Source organism: Crassostrea angulata, chromosome 7 (assembly GCF_025612915.1).
Source record: "Crassostrea angulata isolate pt1a10 chromosome 7, ASM2561291v2, whole genome shotgun sequence".
Classification (NCBI taxonomy): domain Eukaryota; kingdom Metazoa; phylum Mollusca; class Bivalvia; order Ostreida; family Ostreidae; genus Magallana; species Magallana angulata.
This window is the reverse complement of record NC_069117.1, coordinates 7,838,804-7,865,567: the sequence shown is the minus strand read 5'-3', so window position 1 is coordinate 7,865,567 and position 26,764 is coordinate 7,838,804. Positions and strand designations below refer to the sequence as shown.

The 26,764-nt window shown below is 34.5% G+C and overlaps 4 protein-coding genes and 1 long non-coding RNA gene across 7 annotated transcripts in view; 3 read left to right on the top strand and 2 right to left on the bottom strand.

Annotated features, from left to right (window-relative positions):
• LOC128157179 (E3 SUMO-protein ligase RanBP2-like) overlaps positions 1 to 6,351 on the top strand; it is a 34,530-nt gene extending 28,179 nt beyond the window's left edge. The window contains exons 30-37 of the mRNA XM_052819609.1: positions 1,676 to 1,825; positions 2,352 to 2,474; positions 2,677 to 2,852; positions 2,971 to 3,070; positions 3,192 to 3,346; positions 4,094 to 4,221; positions 4,354 to 4,483; positions 5,439 to 6,351. Coding sequence (XP_052675569.1) covers positions 1,676 to 1,825; positions 2,352 to 2,474; positions 2,677 to 2,852; positions 2,971 to 3,070; positions 3,192 to 3,346; positions 4,094 to 4,221; positions 4,354 to 4,483; positions 5,439 to 5,540 — 1,064 coding nt within the window. The 3' untranslated portion in view covers positions 5,541 to 6,351. The remainder of the gene's footprint in view (positions 1 to 1,675; positions 1,826 to 2,351; positions 2,475 to 2,676; positions 2,853 to 2,970; positions 3,071 to 3,191; positions 3,347 to 4,093; positions 4,222 to 4,353; positions 4,484 to 5,438) is intronic.
• Positions 6,352 to 7,128: 777 nt separating this feature from the next.
• Positions 7,129 to 11,829, bottom strand: LOC128193044 (39S ribosomal protein L39, mitochondrial-like). Its single transcript, XM_052866232.1, has 9 exons — positions 11,693 to 11,829; positions 10,798 to 11,034; positions 10,467 to 10,606; positions 9,896 to 9,998; positions 9,667 to 9,731; positions 9,152 to 9,412; positions 8,699 to 8,773; positions 7,537 to 7,584; positions 7,129 to 7,228 (listed from the first exon to the last, which is right to left on the bottom strand). The coding sequence occupies exons 1-9, from the start codon at positions 11,754 to 11,756 to the stop codon at positions 7,184 to 7,186; spliced, it is 1,038 nt and encodes a 345-aa protein (XP_052722192.1). The 5' UTR covers positions 11,757 to 11,829; the 3' UTR covers positions 7,129 to 7,183.
• A 165-nt stretch (positions 11,830 to 11,994) lies between these two features.
• LOC128193042 (cilia- and flagella-associated protein 45-like) lies at positions 11,995 to 16,859 on the top strand. Of its 2 annotated transcripts, XM_052866229.1 has the most exons (10): positions 11,995 to 12,140; positions 12,840 to 13,144; positions 13,249 to 13,393; positions 13,558 to 13,728; positions 13,851 to 14,198; positions 14,387 to 14,494; positions 14,632 to 14,939; positions 15,085 to 15,309; positions 15,445 to 15,525; positions 16,262 to 16,859. In XM_052866229.1, exons 1-9 carry the CDS (start codon positions 12,138 to 12,140, stop codon positions 15,509 to 15,511), a joined length of 1,680 nt encoding a protein of 559 aa, XP_052722189.1. In that variant the 5' UTR covers positions 11,995 to 12,137; the 3' UTR covers positions 15,512 to 15,525; positions 16,262 to 16,859. The 2 variants fall into 2 exon arrangements, with proteins under 2 accessions (XP_052722189.1, XP_052722188.1); XM_052866228.1 differs by lacking the exon at positions 15,445 to 15,525.
• On the bottom strand, positions 16,832 to 22,353 carry LOC128193043 (zinc finger HIT domain-containing protein 2-like). 2 transcript variants are annotated; one of them, XM_052866231.1, is made up of 11 exons: positions 22,173 to 22,353; positions 20,704 to 20,853; positions 19,788 to 19,867; positions 19,605 to 19,649; positions 19,296 to 19,420; positions 18,701 to 18,793; positions 18,464 to 18,580; positions 18,240 to 18,323; positions 17,954 to 18,113; positions 17,535 to 17,657; positions 16,832 to 17,328 (listed from the first exon to the last, which is right to left on the bottom strand). In XM_052866231.1, the coding sequence occupies exons 1-11, from the start codon at positions 22,196 to 22,198 to the stop codon at positions 17,213 to 17,215; spliced, it is 1,119 nt and encodes a 372-aa protein (XP_052722191.1). In that variant the 5' UTR covers positions 22,199 to 22,353; the 3' UTR covers positions 16,832 to 17,212. The 2 variants fall into 2 exon arrangements, with proteins under 2 accessions (XP_052722191.1, XP_052722190.1); XM_052866230.1 differs by having other exon boundaries at positions 17,535 to 17,687; positions 22,173 to 22,348.
• A 3,680-nt stretch (positions 22,354 to 26,033) lies between these two features.
• On the top strand, positions 26,034 to 26,722 carry LOC128155956 (uncharacterized). Its single transcript, XR_008239664.1, has 3 exons — positions 26,034 to 26,188; positions 26,304 to 26,375; positions 26,479 to 26,722. It is a non-coding gene; the product is annotated as an uncharacterized LOC128155956 (long non-coding RNA).
• The last annotated feature ends 42 nt before the right edge of the window (positions 26,723 to 26,764 follow it).

Sequence of the window (26,764 nt, the reverse complement as noted above, 5' to 3'; positions counted from 1 at the left end):
AAGTATATCTTTAAAAATCTTCTTCTCAAAAACTAATCGGCCAGGAAAGCTGACACTTGTGTGAAAGCATCATCAGGTAGTGTAGATTCATAGTTGTGAAAATCATGAACCCAGGGAGTAGGGTGGGGCCACAATGGGGGGTTGAAGTTTTACATAGAAAAATAAAGAGTTAATCTTTAAAAATCTTCTTCTCAGAAACTAATCAGCCAGGACAGCTGAAATTTGTGTGAAGGCATCCTCAGGTAGTGTAGATTCAAAGTTGTGAAAATCATGATCCTTGGGGGTGGAGTGAGGCCACATGGGGGGGGGGGGGGGTCTTAAAGTTTTACATAGGAATATAGAGAGTAATTTTAAAAAAATCTTCTTCTCAGAAACTAATCAGCCATGAAAGCTGAATCTTGTGTGGAAGCATCCTCAGGCAGTGTAGATTCAAAGTTGTGAAAATCATGATCCCTGGGGTAGGGTGGGGCACAATGGGGGGGGGGGGGGGGTCGAAGTTTTACATAGGAATATATAGAGTAAATATTTAAAAATCTTCTCCTCAGAAACTAATCAGCCGGGAAAGCTGAAACTTGTGTGGAAGTATCCTCAGGTAGTGTAGATTCAAAGTTGTGAAAATCATGATCCCTGGGGGTAGGGTGAGGCCACATTGGGGGGGGGTGTTAAAGTTTTACATAGGAACATATAGAGTAAATCTTTAAGAATCTTCTTCTCAGAAACTAATCAGCAAGATGATTCTTTGTAATTGTTAAGACTTTGGCTCCAGGACAATTCTTTGGTCTCACAAGAAGGTTCAGAGTTTGATGTAGCTAAATATCCCATATATAAACAACTGTAAAGGATCTTTTTGAGAACTGCAATACTCAACATGTGATATGACTATAAAATTGAAGCAGGCAGCTATTTTTTCATTAGAATCTTTTTGTATTACTGTATTGAGTTATTGCCCTTGATTTATTGATTCTTGATTATTTTAATTAATGCATCCACTGTTATCCAATTATTGTGATGATTATTTTTATACAATAATTAATATTCAATGTATATAAGTTGTTCTGCATAAGTATTTTTGGGTTAGGATGGATTAGTTTGTTTATTTTTGATTTCCAATTTTTAGATACTATGAATTATTTTAGGCCGGCACATATATAGGGACAGTGTCTACTGAGTTACATTGAGCGACTGTTTGGGGTTAACCTTGAACAGGTTGGGATATATTGAGTGTGTGGACATCCCTGCTCTATCTAATTTCGTGTTTTCTAACCTACAATATAGAGTATGCGGGCATCCCTGCCCTGTATCGCATTAATACAAGAGTGCAGTCATCCCTGCTTGTAGTGGTGGTGGTTGCGGCGGAGCACTAGTGTGTGGTCCATTAAGCTGACTTTATCATACCTATTGTTCCTCAGGTGAGCGATGTGGCCCATGGGCCTCTTGTTATTTTTAACTTCCTCTTAGTGAGAGGTGGAAGTTTTTAAATCAGAAATCATGGACTCAGTTCATTCTAGTTAATAAATACTGTTTTGCACACAATAAAAAGAATTCTTCAAACGTTTCAGACTGGGTAGCTTTTAGCAATTGCATTAGAATCAAATGGTCAGCCTATGTTTTTCTGCTTGGGAAGTTAATGGTGTAATATTATCACCTGTTGATTTGCACTCTCTGGGTTTGACAGATGACAGTAAGCCATTCAGCTGGTCCGGGGCCGGTCAGAAGCTGTTCAATCAGGAGGAGGGAGAGGAGGATGGGGAGGAGGTGACCCAGGGAGACGACCCTCACTTTGAGCCAGTGGTTCCCCTCCCCGACCTAGTGGAGGTCAAAACAGGTAATCTCTTGATCTACCCTCACCTGTCCATTGTGATAATTAGATGTTACATTTAAGGGTTCTCCACCTTTGGAAAAAGTTATGAATCCTGGCCCAAACTTCTAAATTACTAAAAGAAATGGATTTCTTGCATGTGTTGGACTTGAAAATGACAAAAAAATCTATTTTTTGAAAAAATCAACTTTTAAAATTTTACCGCAAATTATGGAAACAAAAGTCCTTGCAGTAATTGAACTTGGGACTTGCGGGTCTGTAGAACGAAGCTACACCCAATGCACTACGGAGACAGACACAATGATTTGGCCATATATGCTATCATAATGGGTTAAAATTGCCATGTCGAGATGTACTGTTATAAAAAGTAGAAGTCACAAGGTGGTTAGGATCCCTATTACATGTAGTGTTTCTCAGTACATGTAAATGATAATTATAAAAGGGGGCATGGTGCCACACCATGCTATGTTTCTTTAGATTTAAAACTAACAGTAAAGGTTTGACAGTTGATAGAATTGGCCTGTTTTTGTAGGGGAAGAAGATTTTGAGAAGCTGTTTTCCCATCGGGCAAAACTGTTCCGTTATGACAAGGACACAAATCAGTGGAAAGAAAAGGGAATTGGAGAAATGAAAATTTTAAGACACAACGGCACTGGTAAGTAAACATTGGGATAGAGATAAGAATTTCTGGACAATGTATATTCCAAACATCATCAGTGTGTTACACAGAGTATGTTTTATTATTTGCATGTACATGTTGCATGTTAGTTACCTGGTATACATGTATAATTCACCATCTACAAGTTTTAATAACCAATTACAAAGGGATGTTGTTAATACTTCTGTCTTCATTTTAGGACAATACAGACTGCTTCTGCGAAGAGAGCAGGTCTATAAGCTTGCTTGTAATCAGTGGTTAACCCCTGATCTAAAATTCCAACCAATGTCGACCTCAGAGACAGCTTGGTGTTGGGTGGGTCAGGATTTCAGTGATAATGAAGCTAAATTAGAGCAACTTGCTGTAAAATTCAAGGTAATATAAAAGCTAATATTTTCAAATGAAATTTTTTGATTTTGATATTTGTTTCTTAAAAAAAAATATGCTGAGTTATTTAGATTTGTGTAGTTATCACAGTTATATATTTTTTTAGAGTATTGAACTAGCAAAAGAATTCAAGGATAAAATCGATGAATGTCAGAAAAATTTGATTGAGAATCCACCAACAGTGTCAGCAGAGCCTCAGCAATCAGGTAGGCAGTGAGTCCTAAGTAAAGTTTGACCAAGGACAGGCTGAATTCAGGCTCCGAGGTCAAGTTAAATTTACTGTGCTGGATGTACATGTATTGTCACCGAGTATTTCTTTAAACACAGGAACCACATCTCAGGAAAGTCCAGAAGAAGAACATGGCAGTGATGATAAAGATGATGATGAGGAGGAAGACGATGATGATGAGTATGATGATGTGGAGGAAATCCTGCTGGAGAAGCGAGTGACGTTCCAGATGATGGAGGGGAACCAGTGGCAGGTGAGTAGCCCTAAAGATGGCAGATTATACATGGTTAATTAAAGAGGGCAGATTATACATGGTTAAAGATGGCAGATTATACATGGTTAAAGATGGCAGATTATACATGGTTAAAGATGGTAGATTATACATGGTTAAAGATGGCAGATTATGCATGGTAAAAGATGGCAGATTATACATGGTTGATTAAAGAGGGCAGATTATACATGGTTAAAGATGGTAGATTATACATGGTTAAAGATGGTAGATTATACATGGTTAATTAAAGATGGCATATTATACATGGTTAAAGATGGTAGATTATACATGGTTAAAGATGGCAGATTATACCTGGTTAAAGATGGCAGATTATACATGGTTAAAGATGGTAGATTATACATGGTTAAAGATGGCAGATTATGCATGGTTAAAGATGGCAGATTATACATGGTTAATTAAAGAGGGCAGATTATACATGGTTAATTAAAGATGGCAGATTATACATGGTTAAAGATGGCAGATTATACATGGTTAAAGATGGTAGATTATACATGGTTAAAGATGGCAGATTATACATGGTTAAAGATGGCAGATTATACCTGGTTAAAGATGGCAGATTATACATGGTTAAAGATGGCAGATTATGCATGGTTAAAGATGGCAGATTATACATGGTTAAAGATGGCAGATTATACACAGTTTCATCTTAATATCATAAGGAAAGTATTTTGCAGACATCTTTTAACTGTTTGCTGTGTTTATTCGTAGAACAAGGGGACAGGTGTATTGAGGGTGATTTATGACGATGACGTTAATGCCAACAAAGTGACGTTCACCACGGACAAAAAGGAGGACCTCTGTAATCATCTCATTGCCATGGAGTCCATTATCAACCTGTAAGTCTTTATTTTAGATAATACATTTGAAGTTGTCTTTACGTTTTATTTTTTAAATAAATGATAATTATATTCTTAAAATCCGCATCTAATGCATAATTATTTTAAATTACCTAACTGTTGTCTGTTTAGTGACAAGAGCAAGCATTTCTGTGAATGGCACCCAATTGACTTTGCCACAGATGAACCAATCAGGCGGGGCTTTAGAGCAGTGTTCAGCTCAGTTCCTGCTGCGGAGGAATTCTACAAAAGTTTCCAACAGGTCAGCTTCCAACTATTGTGCTTCTAGAGGTTCCTTGTTATCATGTACATGTAGCATATAGTGAAGTCTAGCCAATCTGACAGTTTATATACATGTACTTTCTACAAATAAAGTTTGTCCAAACATAAACCATAAACCAGGTATTTTATTAGTTATCCAGGTTCAATCTTTGGCTTCATGGTTTATGGAATACAAGCACGGGTTAATCCCGTACACCATTGATTGGATCTGAATAATGAATTTATTTCCTATGTAAACTAAAATCTTTTTCCTACAGTATGTCCAATCAAGGGTGTTTTACACTTTCAAGATTACCATTAACGCATTTAATGCTTTGTGACATCACCTTTAATACATTGTGATGTCCTGATATTTACCTTCGGCTCAAGTACAGTGTATGATGCTTAACAACTGGTTTATTAGCCAATTAAATCCTGTGTTACAAGCTTTATAGGAAATAAGATATCATATGATAGCTATGGCCCAAAAAATGTAAGTTTTGTTTATAACACCGCAGCATCTGGTCAAATTCTAATGTATTGGTGTACGGTGAAACATGCTTATAAAATGAAGTGCCATGGACAGGCAAATTTGCTTCGTTGTAAGTGTAATTTGTTATGATTTTATGCCTCAAGTTTACAACATGTCATAGAGTCACGTGGAATAAAAATCACTTTGCTGCAAGTGTCAATTCATTTTAAGCGTGTTTGTTATAACCATGTTTTACTGTATTTCTATATTTAAAATGAGAATAGCTGATTTTTTTTTAATGAAATTGTAGTTATTTTACTTTTCAGATCTTGCAATAAAATTGAAAATAGAATACTTCTCCGCTGCATTACGTTTTGAAATGTTTGGCCAGAGAAACTAAAGATTAAGTTTTCTTGGCCCTAATCAGTAATTAAATTAATTAAAAAGTGGAATTTGGAAATGATTGAAATCTTGTTTTTCCCAGGGACGCACTTTGGCCCGTGACTCAGAAATCTCTGAGCGAGACATGGAACCCCGGGAACTGTTGGTGCCAGAAGTACATGGGCGAGGAGCTAACGATGACTGATGATAATACGATTGTAGTGCCATTTTTTCTCTGGAGATCCGAATCATTCATAGATTTCATTTCTAAACATCAGAGATTAATTTCATGTGTAAAATGTGGCCAAGATGAACAGTGCTATGATTATAATTCGTGCGTTTCTCTTCATACATGAAACACAAAAGATTGATCCAGTGTTTACATTTAAATCTAGAGTCATCTTGTTTGTCTAAATACATGTACATTGTAAGAATTGTATTATAAGTAAATGTATCACAAATTTGCTTGTTTACTGATACAATCTTTGATTCTTTTCTACATCTCCTGTCTGTATCTCTTCTTCTCATTGTGAATCATGTTTGTAGAGCTGAACATTTGTTGAAATACATTTAAAAATGGAAAACAAATGCCTTCTTTTTCATTCAGTTGAGTTTTTGGAGTACTGTGGTTTCATCAATATTCATTGAATACCAATTTTTTTCCATAATGATTCTATTAACACATTGTACTGTAGGATCATTTTCAAGGGATTTATGTATTCTTTAAACTGATATTTTCATAAAATCCAGAAAATTGATGTCCACGAAATTTGATGAAACCACATCATATCAAGTATTTCGTACCCTGTGTAGACCAGTTATACATATTGTAAACCAAATTTTATTTGGTACTTTTAAATATTTCACAATTTACCAAAAAAAAAAAATGGTTCTCTGCGATTAATTTTGAATTACAATGTATCTGGAAATACCAAAGACATTTAAGGACTGGTTTGCTGCAAAATATTCGTAACGATGAGGCTTTCAAGGATGCAAATAAAAGTTGGTTTACCGTAGATGATGCATTATGGTTTCATTTGAGAGTATCTGTCAGGTTTATTTGTGTCTTCAACCTAGAATTTCTAAATGAATGACCAAGCTTATTGTTGTTGAGCAGCTTTCATTTCGATTTTCTTGTTAAAAAAATGAAAAAAGGAAAACAAGCGATGAAAGAGTTGATAATAATCGATTGCTTTAGTACCCATACATTTGATTTTAACTGGCCAGTTACATGTAACTATTAATAGATTTAAGCTATGTGGTCTATTTGATGAAGTCTAAATCAAGAACAGTTACACCTTTGATTTAAGAGTAAGCAAGCCAATATCCTCCAACCTCCCCCCATAACTTCAAATCAGCACATCAAAACTTCCTGCAAGTATGCACATTTAAACTTTTTCTATGACAAAAAGAAATACTGGTAATGGAATCGAATTTCCTCCTAATATGCACATCTATACATTGTATCCTAAATGCCTACTATTTGTACAATTTTAACAATTCTTGAAACTTCATCCAGCAGTTTAAGAGGAGATGGGCTTACAAAAAACAGAACATTAACTGATTGAGTTATGGGCAAGTAAAACACATTATACCCCTTGCAACTAATTGAGTGGGTGTAATCAATTTATTGAACAACATAAAAAATATGCTTCCAAAGGCCTAGCTGTCGTCCACTTGGGATGTATCTAAAAAGAATACAATAAAAATTGGAGGTTCATCCATCTACCGGTATATGAGTTAAGCAAAATTCATCAAAAAGAAAATCATTGTACATGTAAGAAAAAAACAACTTTAAAAATGCAATAGACATTTTATTATAAGATATATCATATATGAGTACATAATTTATTCAGAAGTTTGGACAGATTCTCTGTAAGGATCTTGAAGTCCCTGCAAATACAAAAGCATAATTACATGACACTGCAGGGATGAAAATCAATGGTAATGAACTAAAAATCGTGAAGGTTTGGCAAACAGGTATAATAAACAAGAATTGAGCATGTTACTATCATTTATCTGAAATTCTCCAGAACAATCTCCATCAAAAATGAGCCCAAATTATGTACATTTCAATTTATATTTAAAAAAAAAAAATTTTTGGAAAGTCCTTGCCTCATTATAAACAAAATTTTTATGTAAATGGATGAGGGACATTAGCTGCACATGACCCAAATTCATCAAAGTTTTAGTTTACTCACAATTCGTTTTGCCCTTTCAGTCAGCAATTCATAAGCCTTGTAATGAATCTGGAAATGCAATTAAAAACAAAATATTTACATCTACCAAGTATGATTCCCTCTAGTTCTTACGGAAACTTATACCGGTAATCAATTTTATAGCTCTTTAGAAACAGCAAGACTGAAATCTACACACCCTGTTTATCGATTGGTTGAAATCTACAGAAGCTGAAACTGACAAGAAACTGACAAGACTGAAATTGACACGCCTTGTTTATCGATTGGTCATAACCTACAGCGACTTAAAACTCACAGACTGCATGAAATAATCATGATGATGTTAAATTCAAAATCTCACAGGAGACGATTTGGCTGTTTACTTATGTACATTAACAGTAATTTAGTGAATTTTACTTACTTTATAAAATAAATTTTATAAATTAGTTAAAAAAAGATGTAAATATAAACAATAAAATGCTTTCTTTGATGATTTATGTGGGTTATGAAGTTAGCGATCATTGTAGAAAAAATTTACGTAACCCGCTAATGTGGGTTTTGTATTATTTCTGCAATGTCTTTTCATATCCCGAATAAATTACCAAAGAAAGCATTTTATTGTTTAAATATTTACATTCACCAAGTATAATATTTTACGGAAATTGATTGTAATTCATAGTTCTATAGAAACTGACAAGATGAAATCTACACGCCCCATTTATCAATTGGTTGAAACCTTCAGCAACCTGAGAAAAATTAAGGACTGCATGAAATAATCATGATGATGTCAGACTCTAATTCCCATAGAAGACAATTTGGCTGTTTCTTTTAGCTAACGTACTGATGTACTTTAACAATAATTTAGTTTATTTTTCTTACTTTTTACGATCAATTTTATAAATCTGTTAAAAGAAAGATATAAAGTATTAACAATAAAATGCTTCTTTGATGTTTCATGTGGGTTATAAAGGTAACGATCATTGCAGAAAAAATTTACATAACCCAGAAACTTTCTCTGCAATGTCGCCACCTTCATATCGCGAATGAATCATCAACGATAGCATTTTACTGTATAAATATTTCATCAAGACAAACTGCTAAAAACATCACATCAACTTACAAAATCATTTAGTAAATTATTACCAATTCTTATTTGTACATCTTACAGCTTTATCAATTACGGTACCTGCAGTGCCCGTGGCATGGCAATTCCCTGCACTCTGACAAATTTGCCATTTACAGGACATGTCATAGGAAACATCTAGAAAAAAAATATGTTATCAGTGAAGCATTGCAAGCAAAGGTACTTTACAAATATTTTCTTTGGACTGTTCTTAATTTCATTCTGTACTTGGTATGCATATTCATTAATGTATGTACTTGTCTATGAATATACTGGTAATTCAATTGTACATATATGTTTGTTAGCTAAGCTGATCTTGATATTTAATCAGGTATGACTACCGGTAATTGATTTGAAATATGAGATAACAAGTAATAACTGTTAACAATACTTAAGCCAGGTGTCTCTCTCTCCTCTCTCTCTCTCTCTCTCTCTCTCTCTCAAAACAAATGGGTTTGAGTATTTTTAATTACATTTTTCCTGTGAATTTACAAATTGATATTGAGAGTATCTGACCTTTGTAACAGTGAACTGAAAGAGATGGTAGGTGCTTTCCAGGAGAGGTCCAGTGGTGACGTCCACATAATCGTTCACCTTGTACAGGGTGACATGCGACCCTGTCACGGAGGACTTGGCAACGTCTGGTATCTGCTGACACTTGTATTTATTGTCTTTAAACATTTCTAACGCTAATTCCTGGTCCACATCCAATCTCTCAAAGGTGGCCGATTCTTTGATTAATTTTGTCCCAACAATTGACAATGCAGTCAGCTCTTCCTGGAAAACAAAAATACAAAGTTACTAAAGGTAACCTGCCATGTTGAGAAACATTTTGTGACTTGTTTTATTATTATCTATTTCACGAGCACTTTCCAAAAATTGTTTAATAGAAATAGTAAATTTTGCCGAGCATTTGCAAGTGCCCTTTCTGCTGAAAAGGCTTCAGATGAGTGTAATTATTTTTATAAATACTGGTAGTATGGATCAGTCATTTAGTATATCAAGTATGAATTTTGTTTGATAATACTAACCTGTAGAGGCTGCCATGAGTTCAAAGAGCCCAGGTCAATGTCACAACAGAAGTATCCGTCCTCCACTGACAACAAACAGATGCCAGATATAAATGTTACGAAATACATGTATTAATACGCATATTCATAAACTCATTGTAAATATTCCTTCAGCTTTTGTACTTTTATCAAAGAGATTATTTAGTACTACTGATAAAATAAATGGAAGCTGTAAACATTGTGATCTTACCGACTGGGTTATTAGGAAAACGTAAAATATCAACTCTGTTTTCATCTTTCAGAGCACGATCAAATATGTACCCAAGTATAAATGATCCTGTTCTCCAGCATGCCTGTATTTGGTCAAAAGAAAATGATTTAATAACACAGTATGGTACTATAACCTGGGTCTGAGATTTTTAATCAAAAAGAAAGATCAAAAAACTCTTCTTTTTTTTTTTAAGTTATGTACTCCCTACTTTGAATCATGTAAGATGAAAATGTGCTGTGATGACTTATCACAAAGAGTGCAAGGGAGATTGAATGCACAATTTGAGTTTACAAGTAGACAAAACACCTGATCTTCAGGACAAAGCTGCATACCTCTTTTGTAAGGAAAAATTAGAAACATTGACTGTGGTAGTTACAGGTATACTCAATTTCTTTAAAAAAATCTTTTCCCGTCATAAGCTATGCCCCCTCTTACCGGTAATTAAAAAGATATCTATTTGAGTATCATCTCTGGTGAAAACTGTCTTAGTACAGTAGTTTCTGAGTAAGTTTAATTGAGTTAAATTACTTTACGCCTCAGCTGATATTACCCTGTTTAATTGTGCTGGTTCACTGTCTCTAAATCTAAGGAACTCTAAAGAACAGTCCGACTCCAAAGGTCGATGCATGTCCCAAACTTCTCCATTCACCAAAGCCAAGGCTGCCAATGTCTTGATGTTCGATTTCATGTCTACATATAAAGAATTACAGGTTTAATTTCATTTTTTATCAAAATATCTAAATACCACAGTTCTTTTTGAATTTTACAAATTTCACATTTATAATCCAGAAGAAAGAAAACCCAAGAAATTCAAACTCTCAGATAGAACTTAAGTTGTATCAAAAAGACAGTATTTAATATCAGATGTCTAAATTACTCACGCATGGCACAGTTATAAGGAGTAGAAAGATCTTTGTTCATCTGAAGTGTACAATCCTCTGGTATCCCAGTGTATTCCACTTTAATCTTCTCAACTCTTCGAATCAGAGACAACTGTCTCTTCTTCTCCTCTATGAACATTTGATTTCTCATTGTTCTGATGTCAGAATTTCTTTTTGGACAGTCCAAAGCATTGTTTTTAGCATCTTCTTGTTTTGCAACGCTTGTGCAAAGTTGTCCTGTAAAATAAAATTAAGAGATTTTTTCTGAAATTTATATACCGTACATGTACGAGGGCTGTCTAAAAAGTTCATGGACAATCGCGTTTTCGTTATTTTAAACGGGTTTATATATGCATAATGTACACCAAAAAATTTGTCTTAAAATTTCAAATCAAACTAAAGTGGTTTTGAATGTTTTCCATAGAAATAAACTAAAATTCTAATGTATCACAGGGTCGCGGAAAGTAGGCACGGCCCAATCGACGCGAAGCTGATCCGCTTCGCGGCTGCTACATTGCAAGTATATGGGACGATTTCTTACTATGACCTGAGCGTAGCTAGTCTGGTCACGGTAAAATTATTCTTTCTACTGTCAGTTGTACCAAGGAATTGTCTTAAGATTCCTTAGAAAAGAAGTTTTAAGCCAACAGCAAACGAACAGACTATCAAGGAGAACGTGCTTAAAGCTACATCGTTAATGATTATTGACCATTACATATGTAAGAATGTATTTTCTAAAGTTAAAGCATGGTAAATTTTTTCAGGTATGAAGGGCATGGACATGACAGTGTAGAGTGCCTAAGATACATGAATCTAAAAGCTAAAGCAGTATAAATGAACACGTCAATGCACAAGTGATAATCTGGTTTCTCTTGACATATATATAAATACATACTACAGAGGGACTGTCGAGAAACATTGCTAAAATCTCTCACTTTCCGGAGTACACAGCATGACATTTTGTTTTCATCAGTGTTGATCTACAACATTATATTGATTACCCCTTCCGCAAACGTCCAAGAGACCCTAGTTTTAGTAAGTTGTACTCTAACTTCATTGTAAAACAGATTCAAATTCTATGATATATCGTGCTTTGCTTCATTTTTTCAATTTCAAGTTTTTCTTAGGACCCTTATTGGGTTAAAAAAATTCCGAAAGAAAAAGAAAATCTTTAATATCCGAAAATTATGAGTACAATATGACAATAATGTGCGAGTTGTCTTCCTTTGTTGCCGACCGCCATTGTGTAACCATAACTACCGTCTGTAAATAGCAGCAGGCAATGTCACAATAAAGTGGTAGGGTAGGCAAGAAATAAGCAACAATATCCCAATAACAACATGGTAAGTACATAGCTTTAATAATAAGTGTTAATAGTTGAAAACAAAACTATATATCTAAATTAAAATGGGCGAATAAGAGGAGAACTAAAGATAAAGTAAAAAAAAAAAAAAACTTGGGTTGCCAATCGAATTTTTCGTTGTTTTATTTGTCATTTTGTCTGATGCATAATTTAACGAGGGACAAGAATAAATGGGCAGTGGCAACTTGTGATTATTTTGTTGTTGAAATTATATATGTGTCAAATTTGATCTTGATTGTGTTATTAAAAATACTTATTGCATATTTACTTTAACGTTCTCATATGCTGATTTATATAACTGTAATAGTATATGCGAATGTCCATAGCTAGGCCTAAACTCTGAACCCTTCAGTTTGAAAACCCACAGTTTATTACTGACTGAACTAAAGGAGGTTAACCCACTATTGCTAGTGCCAAAGTAGGAGTCAGATTGACGAAATATCTGACATTTTCCTGGCTATTTTAACACTTACTTGCCAGGAAAACGTCAGAACTAGCACCATAACGAAAAATGAAAATACTCCGCCTTCAGTTGGAGGCAGCATTCTCAGCTCAATTTAAAATATTTTGAGTTAAATCAAATAAAATATCAAAATCGGAGTGTGAGTCAAAGTGTGGCAGTACTTAAACACATATCACCTTACTAAGAAAACTTAAAATAGCTCTTTATCACTTTCAGCCTGGCAGTGCAATTTCTGCAGCAGGGAGTTCTGCTTCCTCATCCTCATCGAGGAGAGCAAAAACACGCAATTACAGAGTGGTCAGTCACACATCCCAGGTAGATGAAACACTGTTTGGTGTCCCAAACCATGTGGAACAAAGAAATCAAATGATTAAAGAAAAAATGGATAACGTCAGAGAAGAAGGAATTTCTATTGAAGAACTTGCCAGAGAAAGGAGTGCAAAGAGGAAAAATTCAAAAAGAGGAAAGAAAGATAAAGAAACAGTTCAAGTTATCACAAAGGATCTAATCAGAAATCTTATGTGAGAAAATTGAATACATTTAACAGTGTAAATCTAATAAGTTTCATGGTTTGCTGTTTGAATTTATATAAGAGTGTACTAAGTATTACCTATCATTTTGGCAGAGTTCCTGGTGATGATCCCTCTGGCAATTCTGTAATCCTTCCTCGCCACGAGTTCTACAGAATTGTGATGGAGGCTCAAGTCAAAACCAAAGAGCAAAGAGAGGCAGAAGAAGCTGCCATGAAAAGACAGAAAGAAGAAATGATGGTAAGTCATTTGAGTCACTACATGTTGCTGATCTGTGTACACATGCTTTAGTGTGTGTCAGATTCTTTCAGTTTACATAGATATCACTCCTCTCTGACAATGAAATCAAGAAGTAAGAGTAAAGCATTTCTTCTCTAATTCTGTTATGAATAATAATCTTTTAGGAGGCAAGCCAACAAAGAAAGAATCTAATGAAACAGAAAGATATGGAGAGAAGAAAGAATGAAAAGCTGAATGATCTTGAGATAGAAGCAAAGGAAAATGCCGAACACTTGTTATCCAAGGCCAACGCTATGAGACAGGAGCAAGAGGATGAGATTAAACACTTAAATGAGGTAATTGTGCTAGTGTACTTAAGTGCATGTAATTCAAGAAGTAAAAAATCATTTAGAATTACCAGTACATATTATATTGAGATAAAACTAATCATACTGGTGTCTTTGAATCTTGTTTACAGCTGATTCTCAATGCCAAATGTCATGCCATCAGAGATGCTCAGATTCTGGAGAAGAAACAAATTAAGGGTGAGATGATGGAGGAGGATAAGCGACTGGATGTGATGATGGAAGTGGACAGACAGAACGCCATCACCATCCAGGAGGAGATCGAGAAGAAGAGGAAGGAGGAGAGGCTTCTGGGAGCTGCCAAACTTCTGGACCAGATTCAGGAGAATGAACAGGAGAGGCTGTTTGATTTGGAGAGGAAGGACCAAGAAAATATTCAAATGCAGAAGTATATTGAGAAAATGATGGATGAAGATCGAGTTTCTTTGGACAAGAAACATGCAGAGCAGATTTCTCTTAGGGTAAATCATTTATTCTGTAATCAACATGACAGATAGCTGCAATAATATAACCCTCTCCGATTTTTTTATATCTGATGTTAACTGGAGAGCTACATGCAGCTACATGACAGAGTGCATGATAGTGTTAAATATTGGAAGAATTTTGATCTACTCTATAAATGATATATTCTTATTTTTTACAAAAACAGGAGGACTTGAACAAAGCCAATGAAGATCTTCTCAGACGTCGGGAAATCAAAAAGGAACAGGAAGTTGCAGAGGAACAAAAGGTTGTGGAGTATATGAAGAAGAAAGCTGTAAGTATAATTTATGCAAATATAAAGGCTAGTGTATCAATAGCTATGAATTTGAGGGCATTTAATATTAGCAGTTGCTTAATGGATGTTCAGCTATTTTTATGTTAAATGAAAGTGAATGGACATTTCTTTAATAGGAAAGAGAAGCTGCCTTTGAGAAGGAACAAGAGAGAATCAGAATTGAGAAGGAGAAGGAAACAGCCAGGTTACGAGCTCTCCAAGAGCGAGCTCGTGATGAGCAGGCTGAGCGAGATGCTCTTCGAGCTAAGCGAGCACAAGAACAGGCTGAGAGGGAATGGAGAAAGAAAGAAGCAGAGGAGGCTAGAAAGAAGGGTGAAATGGAGGCTACACTTATCCAGGCACGCTCTCAGCAAATGCAGCAGAAAGAACACTTCCTGGCAGTCCAGGCTCAGCGAGAGCGAGCAGAGTTTGAGAGAGTTCTGAGGTATCTATTGTATTTTAGTGTCTATGACTTTGTTGAATTTCAAACATTAAAACTTATTTGGTTGTATTGCTACGAAAACATTTCATGAACATGTATTTGCCAGTTATTACTTTGTGGTTGTGTATGTCTAAATGTTTAATTGCAGAGCTCAAAAGGAGTTGGTAGAAAAAGAGAAGAGAGAGGAAGAGGAGGCTAAGAAGAAGAAACTGACTCATGCTGATGAGGTCAGGAGGCAGATTCGTGACAAGGAGCAGGTCCGGATCTTGGAGAGGAACTCGTTCTTTGAGGAGGGCGTTAAACTAGATGAAGAGGCCCGAGAGAGGAGACATAAACTTGAGGAAGTGAAAAAGAAGAAATTGAGTGAACTTAGGTATATTTTTCTTTTCTTCAAGTTACTTTTCATTGAATAATGTTTCTGTGAAATTAAACTTAAAAAAAAAAATTAGCTATAATTTTGAAGATATGGATAAAGAGAATACAAAAAACTTGTTTCTTTGTATCACAGAGATGCAGGCATTCCAGAGAAATATATAGGTCATGTTGCTCACAAAGTCAATGTTGTTGTCTCATAAGACAAGACCATCAGGTGCGACAGTGTTGCAAAAGAGCTTGGTTTTGTAGTGGAGTTTGTTGTACATGATGAGATTCTTTTCAGAATATTTCCATGCTCTTATGCTATTGTTTATATTGAAAAGAAAGTATCAAAATATTCTGAAAGACAAATTCATAACTTTCAACACAATGAAGTGAATCTTAAAAAATTTAATGAAATTAAATGAAAATCTACAGTTTCACACATAAGATGGATATATACAATATTGAGAATGGACATTTTCTTGTGTTGAAAGTCTTGTTTGCTGTGATTTTGCCACAACAGAAAAACATGTTCCTTGTTAATTAACCACTATTTTGTTGCTTTGCTGTATTTCACTGTAACAGAGCTTTAATACATAATTATTCCATGTGCTAAAACAGAGAGTGCAGTCTACATATTTGAAATCACTATACCAGAGTGTGTGATAAATGTCAGGGTGGCTACTAAATGTGGAGTCCTACCTGTGTGTGTGTGTGTACATGTATTTGTGTATATACATGCATTGTACCGGTAGTAGATAAAAAGCTTGTAGAAAATTAAAGTGTATTGTAGAAATTAATATCACAAGATTCAGACAGACTTGTATATAAGTGGTATCATACTGACATATAAATTAATGAAATTAATTATGATCTTGGATAATTAACAAATTAAAACAGATATTCTTAAATTTAAATTATTTGGTATGACAGGTAATAACTAATATCCGTTTTCATTTTATCCTCAGGAGTGCTGGTATTCCAGACAAGTATTTAACTCAAGTGGAGAGAAAGATCAACCAACCTCAGCACATCAGTGCCTAACCCAGAACTCTCTTAAGACAGGAACAGACCTATATCATCTATATTGTGGGAGGAAAGCTGCCACTTCATGCTTCATCTGTGATATAATTGTTTACAGTTTATACCATTCAGTACTCATCAGAATTTTTTTCGTTTATGATTTTATTTCAATTACTAAGAGAATTGGATTTTTAGAACTGAAAGAGACTGGATGCATTTACATGTTACTGATGAACTACATTTAGTGAATGTTAATTTTGTGTAATATTGAATGTTTTACCTTTGTTTTATTAATGTTACCTGCGGTGGTCTACTTTAAATAGAATTCTGTCATGAATGACCAAGAATACAAACTCTCAATATCAGCAGTGCTAGTAAATGGTTGTCTGCACTTGTATCAAGTTCCAGTGTGTCACAATATTTTTAGAGCCTCTTCTTGGTCTAACATGAATAATGTCTTAAATTATATGTAAATATTGAATCACCATTTAATATATATTTAATAAAGTCATTCAGTGATGTGAATAAATTTATTACTATAAACTCCTGTCTTTGACTGATTCATACAAATCTGGTCGCTATAAAAATACTGAAAAGCTAACAATTCTAGTATTGAAAGACTTTCATTTATAGATGATAGTGATTGTCAACTGGACTAAATTTGTTCATGGTTCACATTGTATCGTTGTATGACAGTATATATAGGTTGACAACAAACATGCACTCAATGACTGTTTAAAATTATCGCATATGTAAACTGAACACCTTTCTAAAGATGACAGTTCTCTGATAGATCCTGTGCTGGATTTAGGACAATTCCAACTCTTCAATGTACAAACTGAGCTCTTCCCTAATGATGACTGTTTTCACACTCACAAGGATGCCTGATCTGGATTTTAGGACAATTCTTCAATCAGTTTACTGTCTTCTCTGGGTGGCCGGAGCTGACTCAAATTCCTTTCAATGCTTTTTTTCACTTGAATGGTCTCTTGAAATTCTTCTTTGAGACGACCTGAAACATAATACCAGGTAGCTCCTTATTAAATCTAGACTGATATGGAAAAAACTGAGCATTAAGAATTAAGTACATGTACAAGTACAGCATGTAACATACATACACACTAATTCAATGGAATAGTAGATTATAATCATTTTATTTTCTGAATCTGGATACTTTCCTATAAATAGCACTAGATGGCACTTTCTCAGATCACCTACCATGCTCTAGTCTAAGTTCTGGTATGACAGAGTGCAAGATCATCCCACATTTCTGACTCCAACCTAGATAAAACTCCAACTTTTTAATGGCCAGGAACAGCAGCTGTTTCTCCTCTCTGTCATCTGTAGAGGAAGCAGAGGAAACCTTGATGTCTGGAAAGAGATATCACATCTGCTAGATGCATTGACTTCAATTGAGAGATGAATTACAAATGCAAAAGATGCAATTATTGAGAATAAGCTTTTCAGTATATTGTGTAAATTTCATTTCCTTTGTTTAAACATATCAAAGGGATCAGTCCTTTTTTAAATTAGTATATCCAATAAAAAATCTTTATCTAGTTTGTTTTAAAAGAACATTGTACTTTGTAAAAGTTACTTTCACATGCAAGTAAAATAATCCATGATATTTCAGTGACCTTTTTTGTACAGAGTATGGCATTTCTTCAGAAGCTGCAAAATCTCCGATAGGGCTGCCATGACAAATTTTAACTCTTCCCCTCTTCCAGGACCCCGTAGAATCTTGGTGACATCACTGACCAGCTCAATTAGGAATTCCTGCGACTGCTTACACTCACTCTAAAAGAAGGCACACCAAAGTGAAATATTTGGCAAGTTTAAATTACCAGTACATATCCACAGCAATTAAAACATGATTTTGAAAGGTAAGAATGATATAACATGAAAAATACAATATATGCTTACATTGGTCAGGCCGAGTTGTATGGCCTCACTGGTGCTACTACACACTGAGTTTTTGGACAACACATCACTGCCTTTAACAAGTTTCTGGAAAGATACAAGTTATCACACTTATAGGTCATAAGACTTGTATTTTGGACAATGCAAAAACACATCAAAGTCTACAAAACTACTGAGTGTGTGTTGTTAAATAAACAAAAGACTACACTGATAGTCCTGTGACTAACCAGAGCTGACTCACGAGGGCAGTCCCAGTGGGTGCCATTATACAGGCGACAGACGAACACATAGGCAAACAACACGTTCACCAAGTTGTTCCGGATATCCGCTGATGGTTTGGATTTCTGAAAACAAACTCCATATATAATTGCCTATAAATTGGACGAAGTACAATTTTATTTGTACATAGGGTATATGATGCCCTGAATATTGCATGCACTATTTATAATGCCAATTCTTCTTACAGTGAGAAGTTTGGAAATGTCTGGAATTTTGCTTAACACATCTGGTGTCTTATCATCTAGTTTTTCACTGTCAACATCCCTGATCTTGACTTTCTGAAGTAGAAACAAAACATCAGATTACCAAATTGGAATCCCTGTCCTATGTAGAACATTGTCATACTGCTATATTTGATATCTGATATCAATGACAACACACTGTTTTACATAAATCAATAAAAAGATAACATATTGAGTTTGATGCAAAATTTTACATCTGATAAACCTACATGTACTTTGAATTAATGATATTTAAATAATATTATTGTCAAGTTAGTACAGCACTTAAAACTTGCAAATAATTAAACTTTCTGTATGTTATGGGTAGGGAGAAAACATGTACAAGACTGGAATTTGAACCCAGTCTCCCTAAATGGTCTAAGTGTTCTTCTAAACAAGCTACATGTATCTGGTGTCAGCAATCATCAATCTGACCATATCAACGTTTGTCTATGTGGCAATGTAATGGGTTTCACAAGTTAAAGAATTCATTTTATGTTCCATCAAATTATCTAGGTTTTAAGTGCCACAATGATTTCAAATTCAGTCCCTTTCTAACCTTGACATCCCACCAAGGTGTCCAAACTTCTACCAGGTTTCCGAGGCGACCGTCCTTCATCATCTGGTTAAACTGAGCTTGCTCTTTAGAAGTCAGTCTGTTCCAGATCTTTTCGGAGTCGGTATCTGTTAGGTTAAACGACTGTGAACTTAACCCTCAAGTAATTTATTGATAGTCAAGTCACCATTTCAAAGGTATTCAGTTTTAAAGTAATATATTACAGCCTATAATATTTTCAATATAATTAAAATAATGCACTGATTATAATCAAGTTACGATAATTATTATTTTATAACTGGTAAATGTTACCGAGGTTCAATCCTGAGAGACGCTCTGAAAGTTCCTCGCCTTCATCTGCAAAAAAATCCAAAACATAACAAATTTCTACTCAACATGTTAACACTGATTTAATGCCAAAATCACTTCCAAAGAAATGTTTCTATTTCTGAACAATTCTTATAAGATAACATATTATTATATCAAGTAAATTACCTGAATTACTGTCAGAGTTTTGTACTTCCTCTTTTTCTAGTCGATCTAGCATTTCCAACACTTTCTGCTTCTCTTCTGAACTAAACAATTTACAAAAAAAATAATTATGGTTTATTATGAGTTTGCTTAATTAACCCGTTTAGTAAATTCCATATATAATTTCATATATTTTTTCATTGTCATAAATGAATTTAATTAGAGCAGTACTTGTACCAGTAAAACTGCTAAAGGATATAAGAGCATTATTTTAATATCTATTAAAAGAATTCTTTAAAAAATACATGGATTTTTACATGTAATTTAAAAGTCTAGAAAAGTAAACACTGCATAGCAAGATATCTTGTTTGGTGTCAAATTAAGTTAGTACATGTATAATACACCAATACACTGTAAACCAAACTGTGACTTAATTTTGTGATTTACAGATAAACTGGTTTGCAGCTACTTGAATTTTTGCAATGGAGTGTATGCACGGTAGATAAATTTCAACAAATACAAAATACATTTAAGGACTGGTTCATTGGGCTAAATATCCGCAACAAGAATGGAGTCATCAATTTTTTTAACACGCAGATTAAAGTTGTTTTACAGAATAAAGGGGGCAACATTTCAGAATTATGAAATATCTTTCCTTTTATATGAATTCAAATAGTGTATCTATACATAGGATGGTATCTGATACTGTAAATTCCTAATTAAACGCGAGGAAATAATATCCGCGTAAAATCGCAAGAAGCCAGTCTCGCGAATTTTAAAATCTCGCTTTTAATTGTCAAACATATGTAAACTACATGAAACTTTGATAAAATTTCGACATTCGCGATTTTATGTTCTCGCGATTTGATGGGAATCCTATGAATCGCGGAATTAAGTACTCGCGTAAAATAAGGAATCTACAGTATCTGACTCAGCCCACCTGACATCCTGGTCTTCTAGAGCTTCCATACAGCATTCCTTGTAGAAGGCCTCGGAGCAATCGCTGTGCTCCTTGTGTCTGTAACACGAAAGCCCACAGTACCCCAAGTTACATCGGGGGCACGTGTACTTAGCCTGCTCTTTGTTGCATCTACAATCAAAGGAGCCAATGTTATTAACACATGGTACACATACTACAATATTTTACAGTAATAACATCAACATAAGACATGAAGTAATCACAGGCAAGTCCTTCTATGACAGTTTCTGTTTTGAAATTCATGAAACACAATCTAATATATGTATAAAACGAGGTATTTTACAATTCATTATCAAAGTCTATAAGCCATGATCAGATGATAGATCTAACTTAACGGGGATTTCCGTCAATTAAATTTGTGTCTGTCCTGAAATTCAAAACTCGCACTTATATCTGAAATGTTTTTGATATTTTAATAAGCAAAATACTTCCTTTCTTCAACATACATGTAACATTATATCATAGAATGCAAAATTATAGTAAAAAATAAAAAGGCTGGGAACAACCTCCCAAATGGATTATAACAGCCCATTAGGTATATAATACCCCAAATGGTATATATATATATATATAATTTGAAGTGTAAAAAATGAAATTTTGGGGTTTTGTAATCTGTAAAATAAATCTGCATAAATGCATATCATATGCAACAACTTTATTAAGCAAGCAAATTTTCCTTGATGCCAAAAAGTTTGGGATTACCGGTATATTGAAGGATCAATCTCTGTGGTGTTACAGAAAAACTTGTTTACTAAAAGTTACATTTCATCTATTATTACCTTATGCTGAGTTGACATATGTACATAATAAATAAAAATTTCCATTTTTTGCACTTTAAATTTATATCTGAATGAGGTATTATTATTCCAAACGGGCTATTATAAACATGCAAAGTGGGAAATTAGCTGATTGGTCCCAACCTCATGAACCTGGGCTACGTTCAAGATAGTAGTCTAGCCGCTAGGTCATAGATATCTAGATCGTTGAACGGACTGCTAGGTTAGCTGCTAGGTTTCAGATTTGAAGATGAAAAAATTCGACTACAGACTTATTACATCGACATAATTTGTTTATTTCAAGCGGAAACATACATGTTAAATTTCATTATAACTTAAAGGATGCCAGAATAAAATAAAATAATATAGGTTTCATGTTTGGTTCAAAATGGTTTATACTAAGGTGGCCATCTTGAATTTAATGCCTAGCATAAAATATTTAGGCTACGAATATCTACGTAGCGGCTAGACTAGCATACCGTTCAACTACGTAGCCCTTCGTAGCAGCTACGATCTTGAACGCAGCCCTGATAAAGATTAACTTGCTGATGTTTTTATTTAAATCGATGTAGGTATCTCTAATGTACTTAGATATAGATTTACAAATATTAAGATGTTTAGGTCATAAAACTTTTAAATGGGTAAAAAACTTACATTTTACAAAACCTGCTTTCTTCCATGATTTTCCAGCGTAAATCAAAACGAAAGTGAAAATAAAGAGATAATTCGCGCAAAAAATATTCTTATCAAAATGATAAAAACTGCTTTCATTGATGATTCATGCGGGTTCTGAAGGTAGCGATAATTGCAGAAAAAATTACATAAGCTGCATGAATCACTAAAGAAAGCATTTAATGTCTAAATATGTTATGCATATCCCAAAGACCCCTTTGTTAAACACTACACGTACAGAGTATACAAAGTCAAGAAAATACAAATGTCGTCTGTACAAACAATCTATTCTTAAAAAGTTGAAAACCATACTTGAAGAAAATCGCAAATCTTATTGGAAACTAATTGACAAGCTACGAGGCATTGAAAGAGATAACGTCTCAGAAGCAGTTGACCCACCAACTTGGGTGTCCCATTTCCAAAATTTAAATACAATGTAAATTTACCGGGCCCATCGTCTTACATACCTGGAAAAAATTTTTTTTTTTACTGAACTTGACAGTCACATATCGATAGCTCAAATATCAAATGCTATTTCAAAATTAAAAAGTGGGAAAGTAATATCTTTAATTACTTTTGGACATTATCCCAAACTTTGGTCTTCGAGATACATTACACCTATTCACAAAAGTAATGATATTTCTGACCTAAATAATGATAGAGGCATTTCTGTTACAAAATTAATGCAACTGAGAAGCTCTTTAATAAAATATTGGATATTTGGCTTGACACATTTTTGAAAAAGTATCACATTATTGGCGACTGTCAGATTGGATTTACTCGAAAAGCGAGAACGTTAGACCATATGTACATATCTATATTAATTATGACAATTATGGATAAGTATTAAGGATGGTAGAGTGTACACGTATGCCTATTTTGTTGATTTTCAAAACGTTTTCGGTACAATCGTTCATACAGGGATTAAAATTCAACTCCCCAGAATTGGTGTAGGAAAACACTTTTATGAAACTATCAAAAGATGTACTAGTATTCATCAAGCAAATCTTGTGTCAGAATAGAACATAAAATCACAGACTTTTCCCAATAAAAATGGGTGTAAAACAAGGCGTCAATCTTGGTCCACATTTATTTTAGATTTTTATTAATGATCTCCCGAAATACCCACACTTGTCTGCTGATCCTGTGTAAAAACTCAAACACAACCAATTGCTTGATGTATGCGGACGATATAATTTTATTGTCTTCATCAGCAGATGGTTTGCAACAAAACTAAATATCTTGAAAAAATGCTGCAATTATTGGTGTCTCAATATTAATACATGTACATCCAAAACTAAGATAATAGTTTTCAACAAAGCAGACAGACTCTGTAAATCTAAATTTAACTTTGCTGATGTTGAACTTGAAAACAAACAGATCTCTACATACTTGGTGTATCATTTTGTTCCGCAGGCTCATTCTTCTTTGCTCAAAAGAAGCTTTATCAAAAAGCCTTAAAATCTTTCTTTTTTTTTAACTCATAAAGGATTTTATTTCTCTATATCCGGGCATCAAAACCACAATTCACATTTTTTATCATACTATTAAACCTATTTTACTGTACTGAGCGGATATTTGGGGGTATTTAAAAAAAAAATACGCAAAAAAATTCAGATCCCTGGTTGTGCAATTGACAAAATTTATTCCAATACACTATGTGACAAATTGCATTTTAAATTTTGCAAATCAACACTTTGTGTGCATAAATCTACAACAAACTTTACTGTTCTATCTGAACTGGGAGGATTTCCCTTACATTTTGATATCATTAGATCTATGTTAAATTATTTATACAGACTTGAGTATCAAAGTCAATCCTTTCCACTTTTGTATAATGCTTATTGTGAATCAAAACAGTTGTTCGAACAGAATACTCCCTCCTGGTATGGATCAATTTAATTTTTAACCAACAGCATTGATGGCACAAAAAATTTACTGTCAGTAACAATACAAAAATTCAAAAGGGCACTTAGAGACTGTCTATTTAAATACTATATTAAAGAATGGAATTCTCAATTCATTGTACATACTGACATAAAACTAAGTTGCTACAGCATTTTTAAGCAAAATTCTGGCCGAGAGAACTACCTTACTTAACTTAAAAAAAAACTTGAGCAGAGGAGAAGTTTAACTCGTTTTCGAATTTCCTCTCATAGACATAATTAATATTGAAAGAGGACGATATCAAGGCATTCCTCGACAAGACAGACACTGTAATACATGGAATGTCAAATCAGTAGATGATGAAAAACATTTTTTATTCTCATGTGATCTTAATAAGGCATTAAGAAATACACTGTACTATCTAGCTAATGACTCTTGTAAAAATTTTCAATACATGGACAATGACCAAAAATTAAACTGGCTTATGACGAATGAAGATTTACAAGTAATTGTACAACTCAGTGAAAGGATTCTTTACAGTGGAATATAATTTTTATATTCATAGATACATATATGTACAATGTTTTTATTTTTAGAAGGATGGGGTGTTATGTTATGGATAAGCATACTGGCTTGAACACTTTGAGTACAAGTAGGCCAGCCTGATTGACTGTGCAGGCACCGTCCCTTGGTACTCTGTGCTGTAGTGTTCACGCATTATCTCACAAAGTTAAATGTGTATATCCGACACATTTGTATTGATGAATCATTTTGCATATGGTTGCTTGTAATATAAACCTGTACATTCTAGGCTATTAGATCTATTTCATTCATTATTTGTTATAATCATGATGTTATTTTTTTAAATGTATATGCCCCCCCCCCCCCCCCCCCCCCCGAGGGCCCTTGTTTGGTGAATAAATGAATTGTAGAAAATGATGCATGCATGTACGCACATACAATTTTGTTGTCAGTCTCCTTTCAATCATACAAGTCTTTCCCTCTTGTACATGTCTATATTGTGCATTTTGTTTATTTACATAACCGTATAGTCATAATGTTGCCCTTCAATAATTTGTAAATTTTGTTTGATTTGATTTGAATTCATCCATTAAAAATTGACCAAGTGGTTACCTTTTTTTTAAATGTTGGTTTTCAATAAAATTAAGCGTGAAAAGAATTAGCAATTTATTTCCCAGTAGCGTCGGAAGCAAATTGAAAGTGGGGTTGGGGAAGGAGGGGGGGGGGGTGCTAGACTTATCATCAGAAATCTTGACCATCAAAATAAAAAAAAAGCTGATTCCCAAAATCATGAAATTCCTAAACCATACTGGGGATGGTAGCGTAATATACCTATAACTAAAAAAACTCCTACATACAAAAAAAAAATAGTCCCCAAATCATGAAATCCCTAATCTGTGCGGAAGGTGGGGTGGGGGAGGGGTGTAGTATACCTATAACTGCATTTTTCAATATCACTCTTAATATTTCCTTATTTTCATTTCAATTCCTTACATTCTACCGGGGGCGGGCGGCAGCTTCCTGATACCTTAATTTTTTTTATATGTAAATGTAAGAAAAATTTTGTTTGCTGCGAGAAGAAGTGGGGGGCTGGCCCCTCGCTGATACTATGTGCCTGATGGTCAGGTCTAAATTTGCAAAAAAAAAAAGTCGGGGGCGGGCTCCCCCCCCCCCTTGCCCCCCTCCGCGGTTCCGACGCCTATGTATCCTATAGTTGTAACATATTCTTTGGCACATAAGTGTAGTTACATGCTCGGAACTACACGTATGAGGGGGGAGGGGATACGGACCTCCTGTACAATTCAAATCAATTGTCTTAAAACGTATGCAGGGACTTAACATGCACCGTCAGTGGTAGAATCGGTTATTTTATAAAGTGTGCGGCTGTATGCATTCAAGCGCGAAAAAAATTAAACCGGCAGTATATAGATCACTATTTATTATTAGTATACACGTCAATACAAACCAAAAGTAGTGTATGTTCTTCCGTTTTCGAGAATAGCATTGCGAATTTGTTGTGTAATGTGGTCGGTGTACAAAATGGAATCATGAATGTACAACCGGGTGATGGCCATGAAGAATTAAGCCAGGTCTCTCTCTCTCTCTCTCTCTCTCTCTCTCTCTCTCTCTCTCTCTCTCTCTCTCTCTCTCAGAGTAGTGTATTTCCTATAGCCACCCTGTATCTGTATCTCATTGTTTTCACAGATATTTTCGGTGTTTGTCAATACGTTTATGACGACGAGATATGGACACCAGTGGAGGGAGAGAGGGGTGCAGGTTCGATGTCGTGATTAATCAAGCATCAAAATAAAAAATGTATTGTTGAAGTCCAAATTGTAACATTTAACTGCCCTACATATTTATACTTTTTCAACTTTAGATACGACCGGCTGACTGGATGTGGATGGCTTTTGGAGCATTGTGTGGCGTGATGGCCTTCGTATTTGGGATTTTTTACACTCTTGTTACTGATGTATGCTCCTCCTCGTTTAAAGAAGACGGGATTTTCAGAGAAATTTCATATATTTACCGCAAATTAACGTCCGTTAGGTAGTTGTAAATATGTAATCTAATTAATGTAAAATGGATCAATGGATATAAATAGATGCTTTTTTAAACAGTCATCGATCAATTATTATTTTGTTTAAAAACGAAACTACATATAA

Coding starts and splice junctions, on each gene's coding strand:
- LOC128193044 (XM_052866232.1), bottom strand. CDS start 11,756: ATGTCATGCTGTGTACTCCGGAAAGTGAGAGATTTTAGCAATGTTTCT. Junction 11,035..11,692: donor TTCTCGACAGTCCCTCTGTA/GTATGTATTTAT, acceptor TTTATTTTACAG/GACAACTTTGCACAAGCGTT. Junction 7,585..8,698: donor CCATGCCACGGGCACTGCAG/GTACCGTAATTG, acceptor TTGCATTTCCAG/ATTCATTACAAGGCTTATGA.
- LOC128193042 (XM_052866228.1), top strand. Junction 13,394..13,557: donor GACAGAAAGAAGAAATGATG/GTAAGTCATTTG, acceptor ATAATCTTTTAG/GAGGCAAGCCAACAAAGAAA. Junction 15,310..16,261: donor AAGAAATTGAGTGAACTTAG/GTATATTTTTCT, acceptor TTTTATCCTCAG/GAGTGCTGGTATTCCAGACA.
- LOC128193043 (XM_052866230.1), bottom strand. CDS start 22,198: ATGGAAGAAAGCAGGTTTTGTAAAAT. Junction 19,868..20,703: donor CTAGAAGACCAGGATGTCAG/GTGGGCTGAGTC, acceptor TAAATTGTTTAG/TTCAGAAGAGAAGCAGAAAG. Junction 18,324..18,463: donor GCCCTCGTGAGTCAGCTCTG/GTTAGTCACAGG, acceptor GTATCTTTCCAG/AAACTTGTTAAAGGCAGTGA.